The sequence below is a fragment of the Epinephelus lanceolatus genome, chromosome 22 (assembly GCF_041903045.1).
Source record: "Epinephelus lanceolatus isolate andai-2023 chromosome 22, ASM4190304v1, whole genome shotgun sequence".
Lineage (NCBI taxonomy): Eukaryota > Metazoa > Chordata > Actinopteri > Perciformes > Serranidae > Epinephelus > Epinephelus lanceolatus.
In genome coordinates this window covers 2,789,826-2,804,903 of record NC_135755.1, presented here as the reverse complement: position 1 = coordinate 2,804,903, position 15,078 = coordinate 2,789,826, and the positions used below count along the sequence as shown (strand labels likewise).

Below are 15,078 nucleotides of genomic sequence, written 5' to 3'. Positions count from 1 at the left end.
GTAAAATAACCCTGAAATAAATAAATGTATTCTTTTCATTTAATCTTCATTTATTTTTTTAATATTATTTCTTGTTCTGAATACTTCATTCCAGTTAATAGACCGGCCCGTCACCTCTTCTCCATCTCCAGTTTGATGTCAATGCCTTGTTTCTCCAGCAGCTCCCTCTGGGCGTAGTTCCAGTCCTCCGGCTCCCCCTGCTGCTCCGCCGTGACACTGCGCTCCCTCTCCAGCCTCGCCTGCTCCGGGTGGTTGAAACGAAACACGTGGTTCTTCCCCATCACGATGCGGTTACCTAGCAACGGAGACGCGCCCGAAAGTGGGAAGATTTACTCATAATGCACTTGTTTTTCAAAACAAAAGCTTAAAATAGGCTTCACAATAAAAGCACAAACAGGAGCAACATAAAAACGTTTGTTTCTTTGGATTTAATATGTGTTTTATGACTGATGAATAAAACTACTTCCAAGTTTTTCTTTGGGGAAATAATTTGCAGTTGGAAAAAAAGGAAATAAATCACAATATATCACAAGATGTTGTTTCACAATACTCAGAATATCGCAATAATATCTAAGTACTGCAACAACATCCTTGACTTTGAGAAGCACCAACAGTCAGCTGTTACCTTGTTTGAGGACGACGGCTTCAGTGATCTGCTTCCCGTTAACGTACGTCTCTGCTCCCACTAACGGCTCCAGAGTCACCACCACTGCACACACACACACACACACACACACACACACACACACACACAGCTGATTAATACACTCACAGTAGATTTACAGTCAGACACACACGTGACAGAGTATGACGGGGGGTCGGAGGGGGGGGGCACAGGAAACATGGGTGGGAATATGAAGGGGGCGTCACCACGGTAACCAGTAAGAGCGACTGTTGAAACGATACCTGACAGATTTCCTGGCAGCTTTTACGGAAAAAGAAGAAGAAAGAGAGTCACTCACTGAACACACACACACACACACACACACGCACACACACGCACACACCTGCTGTGTTGTCATAGTTTCCACCAGACTGTATGTACTTCTAGCTCTGATACGTGGATATATTTTACATTGTTATGTAAAGTTCTATTATATATTGTTATATATTGTTTCTCCCACACGTTTATTTTGAACATTTTGCACCAAAACACAAAGACAAATTTCTTGTATGTTGAAACCCGGTTCTGAAAATGTGAACAAAACTTGTTGTTTTAAAGTAACTTGCTCATAAATCAACTTTTCTTTAAGGTTCATAAGTAAGAGTGTGCACACTCTGGGTGACCTTTATGAGGAAGGCGTCCTTTAATCATTTGACAATCTTGTTGAGCAGTTTGATTTGGCCAATAATCAATTTTGGAGGTATTTCCAATTGAGACATCTTCTCGACACATATTCCTCCTTTGGGCTCCGACCTCATTAAGGTGATAGTGCACGTTGCAAACACAGGACATGGGGCTTCTCACTACGACTCTACGCCTATAAACAAGTCTGGTTACAAGTTCATCTCAGCTCTGATGCTACAGAGGGGAAGGGACCTTTAAAGAAGGTGAGTAGGATACAATCATTGGAGTGAAGGGGGATTTATACTTGTGCAGCAGACCCTACGCACATGGCCTACACCGGTGTGAGCATTTATACTTGTGTGGTGGTGTGTCTGTGTCACTCTGCAGTTACACCTCCAAAACACTAGTTGGCAACAGAGTTTCTGTGAAGTGCTGTAAAGATAAGTTGATTCAAAACACACATTAAACACACATTAAACATGTCTTAATAGAGACAGTTTCAAACACAAATCAGCTTCACTATAACTCGCAGCATTCACAGACAAACACTTGTCTTTATCTGGACACATTTCCCCCACAAATACAACATGCTAACGTTATTAGCACAAGTCTATGGCATTTTACACTGTATACATTAGCCTAGCAGGTAGTGGAGATTTCCTCTGCTACACGTCACAGTGACGCAGACCTCCTGTCTGTCTCTGTAAGCTGAAACCATTTCCCTCAGTGGAAACAAAACTTTGATTTACTTTAATTTCACAGATAAGAAACAATTAACTGTGAAGACAATAAAGCCTCCACAAAAATAGCATTTTAAGTCTTGTGTGTGATTTATCCTGGCTTCATATGAGCAGAGGAAATCTCTGCTAGTCGCCAGGCTAATGTATACAGTGTAAAATGCCATAGGCTTGTGCTAATAACGTTAGCATGTTGTATTTGTTTGGAAAACGTGTTTAGTATAAGACAGTTGTTTTGTCAGTGAACCTTGTGAGTTGTAATGGAGCTGAATTATGTAACGTTACCTTTGTTAAATGTTGCTGTTGTCCCTGGCTTCATATGAGAAGAGGAAAAGTTAGCTAGCCACTAGGCTAATGTATACAATGTAAAATGCCATAGGCTTGTGCTAATAACGTTTGCATGTTGTATTTGTTTGGAAAATGTGTCCAGATAAAGACAAGTGTTTGTCTGTGAATGCTGCGAGTTATAGTGAAGCTGATTTGTGTTTGAAATTGTCTCTATTAAGCCATGTTTAATGTGTGTTTAATGTGTGTTTAATATGTGTTTTGAATCAACTTGACTTTACAGCATTTCACAGAATCCTCCGCCGCCCACCAGTGTTTGGAGGTGTAACTGTCGTATATTTCCAAACAGGAATAAAATCCCTGTCCTTGCATTTCATTTTAATCACAGTCTGTTTTTTATAAAAGTGCTTGTGACATCTCAAATGTGGATTTGACTTGCAGCTAAAAACATGAGGCTAATTTCATAGAAAATACTGAGATATATATCTGTATATCGTGTATCGCCAGTCAGCCTGTAAATACAGAAATATGAGTTTGTGTCTGTATCTGCCGGCCCTGCCACATGGACACTATATTGATTGTCGTCTTTTAAGGACTATGAGTGGACATGTAACAGTGATGTGTTTGGAATCTGCCAAATTTGAGAATTTTGAAATTCAATGAACTTTAAGTCATAAAAAGAAGGTTTATAAGAAGGATTTTATGACAGTCTTTGTCTTCAGTTCAGCTCAGGTTACTGAGCTGCAGCTGCTGCAGTCTGACCACCAGAGGGCGATCTGAGCACACCAGAAACCAGCTGAGTGATCGATGATCTAAATTAGTAAACTACAGATAAATGACTCCTGGTTGCATCAGTGTATTCCAGAGGATCAATATCAGCCTGACTCTGACGTCCAATCAGATATCAGCTCTGCAGAGACGGTTGTTTATTATCTTGTTCTCTCCGCGGCTGTTTTCACAAAGATCTTGATCACTGGGGATTTCATTATTGTTTGACGTGTCAAAGAGTAAGGAAACATGAGACAGACAGACAGACAGACAGGGAGGCGGGGTGTCTCACCTTCTCCCTGCTCGTTGGTCTCACTCACAAACACACAATGAATCTCCTTGATGAAGTGACCCGACAGCTTAATGTCCACATCCTGCTGTCCCACCCTGAAACACGTTGAACGATCATTTATTAATCACTTTAATCAATATTTAAACAATGATTAACTCCTCACTTTTGTCAGTGTGAAAGAAAACACCAGAAATAAATAATGATTTTTTAAATTTTCCGATGTTTGACAGATGAAACAAACTGGTGGATGAATGCAGACAATAATCGCTTATTAATATAAATGAAGTGATGAAGCTCAGACCTGGTGAATCCCTCTTTGATGTAGTACAGCAGACACTCGGACATCAGAGGGTCCTCGTTCAGGTTGACCAGGTGAGGCGTCTGCAACACGGTTTAAAGCTTTATTTCGATCTGACAGTTAATGTCTGAGTCATAGTGAGTTATATCTGACATGTTGTCACGTCTCTGGTGTTTGTTGATGATGAACTCACTCCTTTAGGAGAGAAGACGCCCAGCGTTCCTCCATCTTCTTTAATGGACACGCCCATCTCTGCCAGCAGGGACTCTCTGAGCGAGACGCAGACATACAGGGATTTAAATTCTCTTGTTTCAAGTGTTAATCATGTGACTGTCATCACAAAACCTACATCAGAGCTGCAGACACAGACTCCAACAGTAACTTAAACTAAAGATAAATCCACATACACTGCAGTTAAGACTAAAGAACACAGGAGTCAGTCGGTGCCGTTACCTCTCCAGGCGAATTGATTCTGTCTTCCTCAGTTTCTCCTCCCACGTCTCGTTGAGCTCTGCGATGATCTTCTCTGTCTCCTACGACACGGACAGACACACAGACGTCAGACTTACAGCCTGTTTAATAACCGAAACTCCACATCTGCTGTATCACACTGTGACCCTACCAGCAGTCTCTCTGCTGCTTCCTCTTTACTGATGGTCTCCGTGGCGACCCCCTCCTCTCCTTCCTCTCCGTTCTCCATCAGTTGGTCTTGGCCTTCAGTCGGCGGTTCGGTGCCTGCAGAGGACAAGAAGATGTTTAGAGGAAAGAAGAGGAAAGTATGGAGGTGTGGGGACGTTGGACAAAACCAAACCAGACAGGAAGAAAGATGGCGGGCCGGGATGGAACAGTGAAGGTGAGTTAGGAAAAAGATGAAAGAAAAACGGGGAAATAACGCAATAAAGGTAGAGGACAGAAACTGAGACAGGACGGAAGACGGAAAGAAAAGAGCTTTTCATACTGCATATAGCTCCAGGCTAACCAACACCTTGTTAACACAGGGTTTAACCTCAGCCTGGAGCTCTAACATTCACTCTGCCCTGGGTTACATGTCCGTTTGAACACGTGACTGTGGATATTTTAGAATGACACGTGACACTGTTTAACAGTAACGTTAACATGTCACCATCAGCGCCATCTTTGAGTCTCCCCTTGTGTTCATGAGATACGACGTTAAAACATGATGATGTCACAGTCAAGCTGATCTTTGACCTTTTGACCTTCAATATTTTATGCTGTTAGACATTTGTGTCAAGTTTTGTTGAATTCTTTAGTTATGGCCAAAAACATGTTTTGTGAGGTCACACTGACCTTCAACCACAAAATTCTAATCAGTTTATTCTTCGGTCCAAGTGGACATTTGTGCCAAATCTGAAGGAATTCCCTCAAAGTAGTCTTGGGATGTGACGTGTACAAGAATGGGACAGATGCCTTTGACCACCAAAACCTATTAGGTCATTGTTGAGTCCAAGTGTGTGTTTGTGCCTAATTTGAAGACATTACCTCAAAGTGCTCTTGAGATATCATGTTCACAAGAATGAGATTGTTACATGGTCACAGTGACCTTTGACCGATGACCACCTAACAACTAATTAGCTCATCACTGAGTCCAAGTGGACATTTGTGCCAAATTTGAAGAAATTCTCTCAAGCTATTCACATTCACAAGAATGAGATGGATCCAAAGTCACAGCAACCTTGACCTTTGACCTACAACCACCAAAAACGAATTAGTTCATTGCTAAGTTCAAGTGGACGTTTGTGCCAAATTTAAGGAAATTCTCTTGAGGTGTTCTTGACATCGTGTTCACAAGGATTGGACAAACAGACGATGGACAACCCAAAAACATAATGCCTCGGGCAGCGGCTATCGGCAGCACGGACGAATCAACAGATCATTCAACAATGAAAATAATCGTTAGCTGCGGCCTCCAGTGGAGAGAGTGTGACATCTCAGGAATTTATACACCAACGACTTGACTCCCTTCAGCTGGTGTTTATATGACAAATAAAGACTTGATTTACTCTAAGCAACTTCAAATTCTCTACAATCATACACACACATACCTGGAGGGGCGGAGCCATCCTTGGGTGCAACCCCATTGGCTGTGTGTGTCAGCTGCAGCGGGGAGGGCGACACACCTGTAACACCAGTGGGGCCGTTGTTGTTGTTGTTGACTGAGAAACAGAGACAGAGAGAGTCGAGTTTAACTCGTCGGAATCTCAGCGATCCTGGTTATGTAAAGAACAGCTTGTAAATATCTGCGTGCGCGCGCACACGCACACGCACACACACACACACACACACACACACACACACACAGTTGCTGTTGTCTGTAAATATCTGCCTCTAAACATACTCCACATACACATGCCAAACATACCATGTTTAAACACACGCCACCTAAAATACATTAACAGTATTTCATCTACACAGTCTGCAACACTCACACATTCATTTCATTTATACGTTTAAATATATGAATATATTTTCTAGTAGTATACAGAATGTATAAACCAGTATAATGTATTCAAATTAATGTGTATATACCATGTGTGTATACTAGTATAATATTATCCTGAGTGTACACCAGTTACTTTATATATGTATTATATAAAATGTGTATATACTAGCGTTGTCCAGCAGCTCCTGCAGGCCCTGGGAGAACAGCAGGTTCCTCAGTCGTTCCACTTCATGCTTCAGCTCTCTGATCAGTTTGGCGTTCGGATCCTCGTTGATAATGGCGTTACAACGGATCTGCTTGGCTCGGTCAGCGTACCTACAAAACACATCGGAGTTAGGTTCAGATGGATTTATGTTTGGTGGCCTTCTAACCGAACAAACACAGATAGCATTAGAAGAGATTACACTTCGACTTCACTCATCTGTACACGATGAAACGACACAGAGGCTGAAACATCTGCATATCTGACCTCAGAGTGCTCAGTGTTTCTTCATAGTTGATGTCAGCAGGACTTAGAGCAGCAATCATGGCCGTCCGAGAGTTTCCCCCTGAAACAAATGCATATTAGAAACTGTAATATTATAAACAACTATTTACAGTTTATTAGCCTTGGCTACACAGTCGCACTACAGCGATGTTTTGAGCTACTAAACCTTTCTGCTTCAGCCCCTGACAGTAACGCAGGTACTTATAACTGTCACTACTCCTGCTTCTGCTAGCAGCGGCGCTAGCCTTTTGCACTGTTATGCTGCGTTCCATTTGTTTCGGAAGTTGGAGCTGGAATGATGTCACACCAGAGTTGGTTGTGTTCTAGTAGTGAGCGATTAAGTGCAGAGAATATTTGACTGGTAACATGTGTCACTCTCTGTCAAGTGCTGTGATTCAAAACGCACATTAAACACACATAAGACGCACATTAAACACACATAAAATGCACATTAAACACACATAAAATGCACATTAAACGCACATTAAACGCACATAAAATGCACATTAAACGCACATTAAACACACATAAAACGCACATTAAACACACATAAAACGCACATTAAACGCACATTAAACACACATAAAACGCACATTAAACGCACATAAAACGCACATTAAACACACATAAAACGCACATTAAACACACATAAAATGCACATTAAACGCACATTAAACACACATAAAATGCACATTAAACGCACATTAAACACACATAAAACGCACATTAAACACACATAAAATGCACATTAAACACACATAAAACGCACATTAAACACACATAAAATGCACATTAAACACACATAAAACGCACATTAAACGCACATTAAACACACATAAAACGCACATTAAACGCACATAAAATGCACATTAAACGCACATTAAACACACATAAAATGCACATTAAACACACATAAAATGCACATTAAACGCACATTAAACACACATAAAACGCACATTAAACACACATAAAACGCACATTAAACACACATAAAATGCACATTAAACGCACATTAAACACACATTAAACGCACATTAAACACACATAAAACGCACATTAAACACACATAAAACGCACATTAAACGCACATTAAACACACATAAAATGCACATTAAACACACATAAAACGCACATTAAACGCACATTAAACACACATAAAACGCACATTAAACACACATAAAATGCACATTAAACGCACATTAAACACACATAAAACGCACATTAAACACACATAAAATGCACATTAAACACACATAAAATGCACATTAAACGCACATTAAACACACATAAAACGCACATTAAACACACATAAAATGCACATTAAACACACATAAAACGCACATTAAACGCACATTAAACACACATAAAACGCACATTAAACACACATAAAACGCACATTAAACGCACATTAAACACATTAAACGCACATAAAACACACATAAAACACACATAAAACACACATTAAACACATAAAACACATTACACGCACATTACACGCACATTAAACACACATTAAACGCACATAAAACACACATAAAACACACATTAAACACATTAAACGCACATTAAATGCAAATTAAACGCACATTAAACGCACAAATCAGCTTCACTATAACTCGCAGCATTCACAGACAAACACTTTATCCGGACACATTTTCCCCACAAATACAACATGCTAACGTTATTAGCACAAGCCTATGGCATTTTACATTGTATAAATTAGCCTAGCAGCTAGCAGAGATTTCCTCTGCTCATATTTCAGCCAGGATAAATCACACACAGTGTGTGGAGGCTTTATTGTCTTCATGATTTATTGTTTCTTATCTGTGAAATTAAAGTAAATCAAAGCTTTGTTTCCACTGAGGGAAATGGTTTCAGCTCACAGAGACAGACAGGAGGTCTGTGTCACTGCGACGTGTCATTACATTTCTGGGGATGTTCCACCTCAGTATTACTCCTGGTGCCTATCAACACAACCAGTTGTGACGTTCTTACTGCAGTACTACTTATCGTCAGAGGCGTTGTGCTTACCCAGGTTTTCCTTCAGTAGCCAGGTGAGAACAGAGTCTCTGTAGGGAATAAAATCACTTTTCCTCTTCTTATTGCTCTGCTGCAGAGGACAGAAGGAGTCATTCTTCATTATCATTTGTCAAAGAGAATCATCTACATCCATCTTTCTGATAATATTTAACGTGAGTGTAATTATCACGTGTGTGGTGACCTACCATTTCGGCCAAAGCTGATATCACTTTTCCTAGCGTGGTCAGAGATTTATTGATGTTGGCTCCTTCCTGTAAACAAGTATTCAGCACACAAACTGTGACAATCAGAAAAGTGCAGCAAATGATAAGTAAATTTGGATAAACACTGATGAGATTTTAATCAAGCCAACACCAGCATGACAATTGTGACCTCTGACCTTGAGTCGGGTGCCCTTTGCCCCAGAGGAGTCTGCTCGTTCGCTTCCAGCCAGGTCGACCAGACTGATCTTGCTCACCTGAAGACACAGTTTCATTTTTAAGTCCAAATCCTGATTATAGGCAACACTTTAAGAGGACACTGGGTCCTCACAAGGGCTAAACACACACACACACACACCTTCTCAGTGTCCAGGCTGGTCATCTGGTCTCGTCGTTTTTGGGTGAAGACGATGGTGAAGACGGCATGCGACCTGGATGACGTCTCATTCATGTTTGTGGCTGCAACTGTCCTGTAGTCAAGCAGGTGTAAATAATCAATCACTGACGACACAGACTGGTCCAACTGTCACATCAAGTCTGAATTTTGATTCATCATCATTAACCACAGAGTAACTACAGTTCCCAGAATATATTTCATTGATCTCTAGGAGGGGACTCTTGAATTTGCTGCTGTGCTCAGGTACGTTTCCTTCAGATAAAGCAGCCTTTTCTAGTTTTGTTCAAATCTGAGCAGCTGTGTCAGGACATCTGTCCACAGCTAGAGGACTAACCGAGCTTTGTTGCCGGCGTCCATCAGGTCCCGAATGTCGCTGAACCCGGTCACAGCTAGTTTGGATAGATCCTCGACGTAGGGACCCAGGATGGGATGCTCCCGGACCCGCAGAGTCCCCTGGGACTTTGGGTTCAACAGATCCCGGACCCGCTCACAGTAGATCTCCATGTAGGACACCTGGAGGTGGAGGAGACAGCGATCAGTCAGTCTGCATTCACTGAATGACTCGGTGTGAATGAACACATGTGACGGAGTTTACCTCCACAGAGTAGGTCAGGTCAGGATCAATATTTTCTCCTGTTCTCTGAAACAAGTCCTCACACAGCTGGACACAGAGGGACATTCATCAGATTCAGAACATTGGTGATGTCACTTTGGCTATGTCCATTATTTTATCCAGTCCATCATTATTAATAACTAACAGGTTAAATCCTACACTGGACTATAAAACCAGTTTCTACATTTATCTGTGGAGGGTTCAGCAGGACACCTGGACACACAGGGAGATGTTACGAGTGTGTTTACCTGTGGTATGATCCCTTCCTGTCCAGGCTCCTGTTTGCCCATCATGGTGTAGCTCTTTCCCGCCCCCGTCTGGCCATACGCAAAAATGCACACGTTGTATCCTGGAAAACAACAATAGGTTAACAGTTCATGTAAGAGAAGCAGAACATGCAGCTGCTGAGTCGTGTTTCATTTTCTGAAGGGTTTGCTTCCAGGTGTTGGACTCAACTGATTCTCAAAAGAACTGTTACCATCAGTTCTTAGCATTAGCATATGTAGCATCATGACGAGAACATTAGTATCAATATTATCAACATACACACGTGGAAGATCTTTAGAAATTTCTTATGCTACTATTCTACTTTGCAGCGCTCAATGTCTTCATCGTAGTTCCTGCAGGTTGTCGTGCTGTGTATTAGCGAACGGTTTTACCTTCGAAGGCGTGCAGAAGCATCTCCTCTCCGATGTCCTTATACACCTGCCTCTGACATGCAAAGCTGGGGTCATCCGCCTGCACACACACAAACACCTCCTGTTATTACTGTCTCTGGGTTTATTTGATGAAGGGTTATCTGTGTGTGTGTGATAGTGCGTGCGATCACCGTTGTGTGTGACCAGTAGGAATAATCGAAGGTGAAGTTCTTGGCTCCATCTTTGAGCTGTTTAGGGTTTGAGATGCCTGAAAGGAAAGAGAGGAGCTTTAAAACACCTTTTTCATGATACACAACATGTCCAGAAGGAAAGTTATGAATCAGCTGTTATATTGATGTTTTTCTTCTCTCCTTCAATAACAATAATTTGAACAGAGATATAATTCAGACACCAAATGCATTACTGACATTTGAAAAGAAGAAGAATATGAGTCGATGTCCCCAAAGTGTTGCAGACAGGGGAGAATACTGTGAGAGCTTTTGAATTTGTTTTCCAGTCCAGACACAGTGACCTTGTCCTGTGACCTCCTAGCACCAAATTCTAATGTTATTTGTGCCAAATATGAAAAAAATTCCCTCGAGGCGTTCTTGAGATATCATGTTCACAAGAACAAGACAGATGAGGTTACAGTGACCTTAACCTTTGACCTTAGACAACCAAATTCTAATAAGTTCCTACTTAACTCAAAGTAGATATTTGCACTAAATTTGAGGAAATTCCCATAAGGCGTCCTTGAGATATCGTGTTAATAAGAATGAGATGGACGCAAGGTCACAGTGACCCTAACCCTTGACCTTTATCCACCAAATATTAATCAGATCATTCATAAGCCCATGTGGACATTTTACCGAATTTAGCGAAATTCCCTCAAGGCACTCTTGAGATATCTGGTTCACGAAAATGAGATGGACGCAAGGTCACAGTGATCCTGACCCTTGGCCTTTAACCATCAAATACTAATAAGATCATTTTTGAGTCCAAATGGATGTTTGTGCCAAATATTAAGAAACTCCCTCAAGGTGTTCTTGAGATATCATGTTCATAAGAATGAGACAGATGAGGTTACAGTGACCTTAACCTTTGACCTTTAACCATCAAATTCTAATCAGTTCATTTTTGAGTCCAAGTGGATGTTTGTGCCAAATTTGAGGAAATTCTCATGAGACAATCTTAAGATATTGCATTCACAAGAAGGAGATGGATGAGGTTGCACTGACTTTGACCTTTGACCACTACATTCTAATCACTCTTTAATCAAAGTGGATGTTTGTGCCAAATATGAAGAAATTCTCTCAAGGTGTTCTTGAGATTTTGTGTTCACAAGAATGAGACGAACGAGGTCACAGTGACCTTGACCTTTGACAACCAAATTCTAATCATTCTTAAGTCCAAGTTGACGTTTGTGCCAAATATAAAGAATTTCCATCAAACATAACGCCTCCAGCCTCGGCTATCTCCAGAGCAGAGACATAATAAAACTGTTTGTATAGGGTCAAGTAAAGCTGACTTTGGGCAGGTGGACTTGTGACCACAAACGCTGGACGCTGCTCGGAGCAGCTGAGCTCTAAATATTGAGTTAGTTTGAGTTTGTCTGGTTCCTCTGCAGTTATCTCAGTGTTCATATAGGAAAGGGTTAAACAGTAGTGCCATGTGGTCTCTAGAGTAACTAGACGTCCACATGTTTTTCTGTCACGTAGTGTAACTCCTGACCTGAAAGTGGAGTCTGCTCCAATACTCACGCAGGAAGTGACTCAAAATCCGTCCGTCATTTAGAGGTTCAGTGTCTGAATGTCTGAGTGGATGTGACGAACAGTTCAGGCGGACCAACGGCTGCTATAAACAGTCCTGCTGCAGAAAACTCTATAAATACACAGTGTGTGTGTGTGTGTGAGTGTGTGTGTGTGTGTTTAAATAGCAGGTTCAGAGGTCACGTGACGGCCAGAGGCATTCTGGGATTGAGGCCTGTTTTAACACATGCACACCTCTCACAGAACTCTTGAAACCAGTGAGAGAAGAAGCAAATAAACAACAGAACATCCTTCAGATTCGATTCTGTCATGAGAGAAAATAAATCACAGTTTGAGTTCTATTTTAAAACCTTTTAACGTGTGTGTGTTTTCAGTGTGTGTGTGTGTGTGCTTACAGGTGGTGTTTCCCTGCATCTGGATCACACACTTGGCGTTGCGTCCAGTCTCTCTGGAGTTAAATGGGCGGACTCGCACCGCCACCTTCACCGAGGCACCCGCCATCACTCTGTTCCGTCCACTCCACCTGAGGGCAGCCAATCAGAGAGCACAGTCAGACACAGGCAGAACAAGTATCCATTTTTTTGTTACAGTGTGGAGCTCACCAGGAAGGGAAGCTCTTATAACAGACCAGGTGCATTATGGGAAATGTAGGATCCAGTGTTCCTGGACCACCATTTTATCAAGACTTCAGACTTCATAGAAAAAATACACAAAAAAATTTGGTTTAATTATTTTTTTTTATTGTTTTGTAATGTAATTTTTAAAAATTAAAACAATTTAAATTTATATTAATCAGAACAATTTTTTTAATAAAAAAAAAAACAGGTGTTAGCGAGTTTTGTATTTAATTATATTTTGTTGTTTTTTTCGATTTACTTTTTTTCCAATGATTTTTTTGTTACTTGTATAATTCTGTTATTTATTTCCATCTACTCTCTGTGTGATGATTTTACAGTTTCTAATGTTTTCTATTTTTTAAATTCTTCCCTCTCTCCACGTGCTCATCGTCCGTCTTCTTTTTCCATCTTTCTCCCCTCATTCAGATTAAACTGAATAAACCTCTCCTCCTCTTTCCATCCCTCGTTTTGTGGTCAAACCACTTTTTCTTCTTCTCCTCTTTCCAGGGTACCTCCCGCTCATTTTACGAGGTCAGCTTCTTTCCTTCCCGCTCTTTTTCACTCCTCTCCTCCTCCTTTTCCACTCGTGGATTTTCTTTTTTCTGCTTGACTTTTATACGTTTTACTTCTCTCATTTCCTCTTTGTTTTCTTTCTTTCTCATCCCCTCCTCTTTCTCTCCTCTTTTAACCTTTATTTTTGTTTCTTACTGTTTCTCCTTTTTTCCTTCACTTATTTTTCTCCTCGTTTCATCTTTTCATTTAATCTTCCTGTATGTTTTTTTCTTATTTACTTTTATCTCCTGTCACCGTTTCTGTTTCTGTCTCTAACACATCCCGGGCGTTTGAGTGCTGCTCTTCATTCTCCCTCTCATTTTCCTTCCCTCCTCCTCCTCCTCCCTTCATTCTTTCCTTCCTCTCTTTCTTTCATGTTTCCACTTATTTTCCCTCCGCTGTCTCTCTCTCTCTTTACATTCCTGTCCTCTGTTGTGTGTTTCCTCGTTGCCGTGGAAACCACAGCAGCCTCATTTTCACCTCTGTCTCTCTTCGTCTTTCACTTCCTTTTTTCCTCTTGTTCTTTTGTCTCTCTTTCATTAATCTCGCCGCTCTCTCTGTCCGTGTGTGTCGAGCGCCAACATCACACAGTTAAACACTACAGTCTGCTCCCACTGTGTGTGTGTGTGTGTGTGTGTGTGTGTTATCGATCAGCCCATCAATCATCTATCAGACGACATCTGTCCAATCACAGTGGACAGGTGACAGTCTGACGCAGACACAGAGGCCTGTGATTGTGTTATTGATCGGCTCACTGATTGGTTATCAGCTGCTGTGTGTGTGCTCTGTGTGCTCTGCACTAAACACACACTGACGATCGTTAATACTGATTATCACCTGAGAACAGAGACTCTGTTTTTCTTTTTCTACAGCTATGTTTTACCTCTGTGGCTTACAAGTAGGGCCGGGTGATGTCACGACTATGTACGATATATTTTCAATCAAGATATAAATTCAGACACCGTTTACATCGAAATAGAGTCAAGTTGTGTTACATGACACAAACCAGTGTTCATCTCTCCTCTGTCACACAGCTCCGCCCCCTCACTCACAAGTTTTCCAGCAACACTTTTTAGAGCCGTAGCCTGACGTGCACCTCCCCAGAAATGTGACGACACGTCGCAGTGACACAGACCTCCTGTCTGTCTCTGTAAGCTGAAACCATTTCCCTCAGTGGAAACAAAGCTTTGATTTACTTTAATTTCACAGATAAGAAACAATAAATTGTGAAGACAATAAAGCCTCCACACACTGTGTGTGATTTATCCTGGCTGAAATATGAGCAGAGGAAATATCTGCTAGCTGCTAGGCTAATTTATACAATGTAAACTGCCATAGACTTGTGCTATTAACGTTAGCATGTTGTATTTGTTTGGAAAATGTGTTTAGTATCAGACAGTTGTTTTGTCAGTGAACCTTGTGAGCTGTAATGGAGCCCAATTATGTAACGTTACCTTTGTTAAATGTTGCTGTTGTTCCTGGTTTTATATGAGAAGAGGAAAATTCCACTAGCTGCTAGGCTAATTTATACAATGCAAAATGCCATAGGCTTGTGCTAATAACGTTAGCATGTTGTATTTGTGGGGGAAATGTGTCCAGATAAAGACAAGTGTTTGTCTGTGAATGCTGCGAGTTA

The 15,078-nt window shown here is 41.1% G+C and overlaps 1 protein-coding gene across 1 annotated transcript in view; it reads right to left on the bottom strand.

Annotated features, from left to right (window-relative positions):
- kif1ca (kinesin family member 1C, a) overlaps positions 1-15,078 on the bottom strand; it is a 36,200-nt gene that overhangs the window by 7,565 nt on the left and 13,557 nt on the right. The window contains exons 3-22 of the mRNA XM_033609360.2: positions 12,669-12,796; positions 10,696-10,772; positions 10,526-10,604; positions 10,115-10,215; positions 9,849-9,914; positions 9,588-9,766; positions 9,215-9,326; positions 9,036-9,113; positions 8,842-8,907; positions 8,648-8,726; positions 6,599-6,677; positions 6,296-6,444; positions 5,732-5,842; positions 4,291-4,403; positions 4,122-4,201; positions 3,862-3,937; positions 3,672-3,751; positions 3,371-3,465; positions 626-709; positions 115-295 (exon numbers count right to left, since the gene is read on the bottom strand). Coding sequence (XP_033465251.1) covers positions 115-295; positions 626-709; positions 3,371-3,465; positions 3,672-3,751; positions 3,862-3,937; positions 4,122-4,201; positions 4,291-4,403; positions 5,732-5,842; positions 6,296-6,444; positions 6,599-6,677; positions 8,648-8,726; positions 8,842-8,907; positions 9,036-9,113; positions 9,215-9,326; positions 9,588-9,766; positions 9,849-9,914; positions 10,115-10,215; positions 10,526-10,604; positions 10,696-10,772; positions 12,669-12,774 — 1,991 coding nt within the window. The 5' untranslated portion in view covers positions 12,775-12,796. The remainder of the gene's footprint in view (positions 1-114; positions 296-625; positions 710-3,370; positions 3,466-3,671; positions 3,752-3,861; positions 3,938-4,121; positions 4,202-4,290; positions 4,404-5,731; positions 5,843-6,295; positions 6,445-6,598; positions 6,678-8,647; positions 8,727-8,841; positions 8,908-9,035; positions 9,114-9,214; positions 9,327-9,587; positions 9,767-9,848; positions 9,915-10,114; positions 10,216-10,525; positions 10,605-10,695; positions 10,773-12,668; positions 12,797-15,078) is intronic.